The 4195-nt window shown below is 61.1% G+C and overlaps 1 protein-coding gene across 1 annotated transcript; it reads right to left on the bottom strand.

The window, feature by feature from the left end:
* Positions 1-257: 257 nt before the first annotated feature.
* Positions 258-3413, bottom strand: LOC111644122 (uncharacterized). The gene has a single exon (XM_023392877.2). It carries the CDS (start codon positions 3411-3413, stop codon positions 258-260), a length of 3156 nt encoding a protein of 1051 aa, XP_023248645.2.
* Positions 3414-4195: the final 782 nt, after the last annotated feature.

The raw sequence follows: 4195 nt of genomic DNA, 5'->3' as shown, positions 1-4195 counted from the left end.
TTAAATAAAAGAAAGGCACAAAGGATAGTCGCTTCGGCGTGTAATCGTCGTCTTCTTCTTACTGCTTTGGCGTGGCGTGCGACTGTCCTCGCTGAGCCCTCGTACACGAGTGAGTGCCACCTGCCGAGCGCGGTGACGCACGAGGTGGGAGGCCGGGAGAGAGCGCAGCGACCGACGTTGCATGGCAGGGTGTGGGTCCCCGCTTGGTCGGTAAGAAAACCCGAACATCCCGCCCGCCTCGATCCAAGAGCGAAACCCTAGTCACCGCCCGCCGAAGCGGGGGGAGTCCCTCGATCGTCCGTCGCAGGGAGGCTAGAGTCCGCAGATGCCACAGGGAGACGCGCAAGCTTGACAATGGGCCGCACGTATTCGCCGGTGGCTGTCTTGACGGCAGCAGTACGGACTAGTCCATCGGATCCAGGGTGTATGCGGGTGATACGGCCCAGAGGCCAGCGTCCGCTGGACTGTAGCAGCGTAGGGTCAAGAAGAACCACCAGGTCCCCCACCGCGAAGTTCCGACGGACAGCGCTCCATTTCGGCCTCTGTTGGAGAGTATTTAGATACTCACGGCCCCAGCGCGTCCAGAATTGGGCGCGAACGGCCTTGACGAGCTCCCAGTGCGTGAGCGGGTCCAAATTCTCTGCAGCGGGGGTAGCTTCGATGATGGAATCGACGGGAGCCCCGATGAGGAAATGTCCAGGCGTGAGCACTTCGAGGTCAGAGGGATCGCCAGACAAGGGCGTCAACGGGCGGCTATTCAACACGGCCTCAATTCCAACGAGAACCGTAGAGAACTCTTCATACGTTATATGACGAGAGCCGAGCACACGGCGTAGATGGCTCTTGGTCGACTTGACCGCGGCCTCCCAGAGTCCTCCAAAATGTGGCGCACCGGGAGGAATGAACTGCCAGGAAACCCCCTGGGAGGCAAGAGTCCCGGCGACTAGGTCCCAGTTAAATTCTGCGCCCTGCAACGCCTCGCGGAGCTCCAAATCAGCTCGACGGAAGCAGGTGGCGTTGTCGCTCCAAAGCTCGGATGGTCGGCCTCGACGACCGGTGAAACGGGTGAGAGCACCCAAGAAGGTGGCCGCGGAAAGGTCGCCGACAAGCTCCAGATGCACGGCTTTGGTGGTCATGCACACGAAGACAGCGATGTAGCCCTTTGTGGTCCGGATCCCCCGTCCCTTCGATGTAAGCACGGAGAAGGGCCCGGCGTAATCGACTCCGGTGCGACCAAAAGCGCGAGACGGCGTGACGCGAGACGCGGGCAGCGGAGCCATCAACTGGCTTGAAGAGCGCGCCTGTAACCGGGCACAGATGACGCACCCTCTAATGTGAGCCTTGATTCTGCGTGGCCCGCCGAGAATCCAGGCACGCCTGGAGACGTATGCGCTGGTAACGCGATATCCACCGTGGAGGGCGCGTGCGTGAGCCCAAGAGACCACGAGTCGAGCGAGCGGCGATGTTCCGCTGAGGATGGGAGGGTGCTTCTCTTCGTAAGACAGCGATGAGTGATCGAGCCGCCCGCCAACACGCAGAACTCCGTCGGCATCGAGAAAGGCGGCAAGAGAGGTCAAAAGGCTCCGTTTCGGAAGACGTTCACGCTTCCGCAGGAGTGCCAACTCATCCCCAAACGTCATCGATTGACTCAACCGAACGCAGGCCAGAAAAGCGTCCTGAATCTCAGACGGCGTCAACGGCGAAAGCACAGAACGGGTGGGCATGCGCTGCAAGCGGTGTCGCACCCATCGACGAACGCGCACGAGGAGGCCCAATACAGCGCGCAAGCTCGAGAAGAGCTGCAGCAGGTCCGATTCAGGCGCGCGGAAGGCGCAGCAGAGTGAGAGCGTGGGCGTGGGTGGAGGCAGTGTCTCCTGGGGCCAAGACTTGTCGTCCTGGGCCAGCCACGTGGGGCCTCTCCACCACAGGGGCTGCTGTCGGAGACCACTCATGTCGGCACTTCTGGTGGCTAGGTCGGCCGGATTCGATTGCGACGGCACGTATCGCCAGGCACTGGGTGGCAGGACCTCCTGGATCTGAGCGACGTAGTTGTCGACGAGCACGTTGTTGGCCGGCTGATCGGAGCGTATCCAGTGGAGCACAATTTGAGAGTCGCACCAAGCGTGGCAGTGCTCGATCGCGACTCCCAACTCGCTGGCTGCTGAGCGAAGAAGCTTGGCGGCGATGAGGGCCGCTCGCAATTCTAGACGTGGGATGGTCATGCGAGCGGCGGGCTCGGTCATCGGCTTGAGCGCGCGGATGGGCGCAAGCTTAGTACGAGCGAGAAGCATGTGGCAGAGAGCGGGCCCATCTGAGGACTGCAGCCGCGAATATACAACTGCGGCCATAGCACGGCGACTGGCGTCAGAAAACACGTGCAGCTGGACATTCGACGACGGAGACATACCAATCCAACGAGGCAGAGAAAACCCGGAAATGGCCTGCAGCTCGGCGGTGAAAGCGGTCCAGCGGCGAGTCATGGAGGACGGTACGTTCTCGTCCCAGTCCAAGCGCGCGCGCCACAGGTCTTGCAGTAAAAGCTTGGCGTTCAACACGATCGGGGCAAGCCAGCCGCACGGATCGAACAAGCCTGCGAGCGCGGCGAGCATGGATCTCTTTGTGGTTTGAGATTCGACAACGGGCGGCGTCAAATGGAAGAAATCCGAGGGCGGGTCCCAGCCTACGCCCAGTTCGCTGACGAGGCCTTCAACACTGAGCTGATCCCAAGTAGGACGGAGGCGGACGTCTTCGGGAAGGTCTTCAAGAAGCTCGGGCGTGCTGGCAACCCACTTTCGCAGAGGGAAACCGCCCGCTTGAAGAAGTCCGATCAGCTGGTCGCGCAGACGCTTGGCCGAGCCGATGTCATCAGCGCCGGAGAGGATGTCATCAACGTAGCGATCGTTCATCACCACTGGGACGGCCTCGGGCCAGCGGCGGCCGTCATCCTCACACAGCTGCTGTACGACCCGTAGTGACAGGTACGGGGAGCACGAGGCACCGTAGGTAACGGTGAGCAGTTGGTAGTGCGTAGGTGGCTGCTTTGGGTCGGAGCTCCACAGAATGCGCTGCAGGTCGACATCGCGTTCATCAATCAGTATCTGGCGGAACATCATGCGAACGTCAGTACAGAACGCAATCCGGTGACGACGCCAACGCAGGAGCACACTGGGAAGAGCCGTCTGGAGCCGAGGACCAGCATAGAGCACGTCGTTTAGGCTATAGCCACTAAAAGTCGGGCTCGACGCGTTGAAAACAACGCGCAGTTTGCGACCTTGGTCGCCGTGCTGCCAAATGCCGTGATGTTGGATATAGTGCACTGGACGGTGCGATGCAGCGAGTTGGTCATCAGTAAGGGGGTTCATATGACCGAGGGCAATGTACTCTGCCATGAACCGGGCGTACTCAGAAGCCATCTCAGGAGTCCGCTGCAGCCGACGATGCAACGAGCGCAAACCCGCGGTGGCGCCCTGCAGACTGTCACCAAGGAGGCGCACAGCGTCATGTTTCAGCGGAAGTCGCACAATGTAACGCCCGTCGTCAGTGCGATGATAATCGGCGAAGATTCGCTCGCATTCCACATCCTCAGGCGCTCGGCGGCTGACATGTGGCACCTCCTCGATCTCCCAGAATCGCTGGAGCTGCGCAGCCAGCTCTTGATCCCAGGGCGACTGAGTGTTCGTGTGCAGAGTTGTGCCTGCGATGAGGGCGTTCGAGCCCAGGCCAGGGGCCCGGCCGACGAGAGTCCAGCCAAGAGCCGTGCGCTGTCCGACGAGCTCGTCACGCTGAACGTAACCTGGTTCGATGAGGCGGTGGTAAACGTCGACTCCGAGCAGAATGTCTACACGGCGAGGTGTGCCAAACGCTGGATCGGCCAGAGGCTCAAGATCGAGCCACTGTCTCATCACGGCTGGGTGCAAGGGGGCAGACGGAGAGGTGAGCCCGAGCCGCGGCAAGCAGAGCGCTGTCAGGTGGATTGGCGGTGCATGCTCTCCAGTTTCAAGGCGTAGATGCGCTCGGGTTCTCGAAGGGATGGTCAACCCTCCCCCAACCCCATGAATGCTCGCCTCGTTGACTTCTAGCGCTGCGCCGAGCTGCTGGGCCAACCGGATGGAGATGAGTGTAACCTCAGAGCACGCATCAAGGAGAGCTCGACCAGCGACACGTCGGCCGGTGGGACCGGTTAGCTGGACAAGAG

This window comes from Copidosoma floridanum, unplaced genomic scaffold, assembly GCF_036245765.1.
Source record: "Copidosoma floridanum isolate Cflo_tuat_1 unplaced genomic scaffold, Cflo_Japanese_pri ptg000020l, whole genome shotgun sequence".
NCBI classification, from domain to species: Eukaryota; Metazoa; Arthropoda; class Insecta; order Hymenoptera; family Encyrtidae; genus Copidosoma; species Copidosoma floridanum.
The sequence above is the reverse complement of the archived record's forward strand: the minus strand, read 5'-3'. Positions and strand labels throughout refer to the sequence as shown.

Coding starts and splice junctions, on each gene's coding strand:
- LOC111644122 (XM_023392877.2), bottom strand. CDS start 3,413: ATGGCTTCTGAGTACGCCCGGTTCATGGCAGAGTACATTGCCCTCGGT.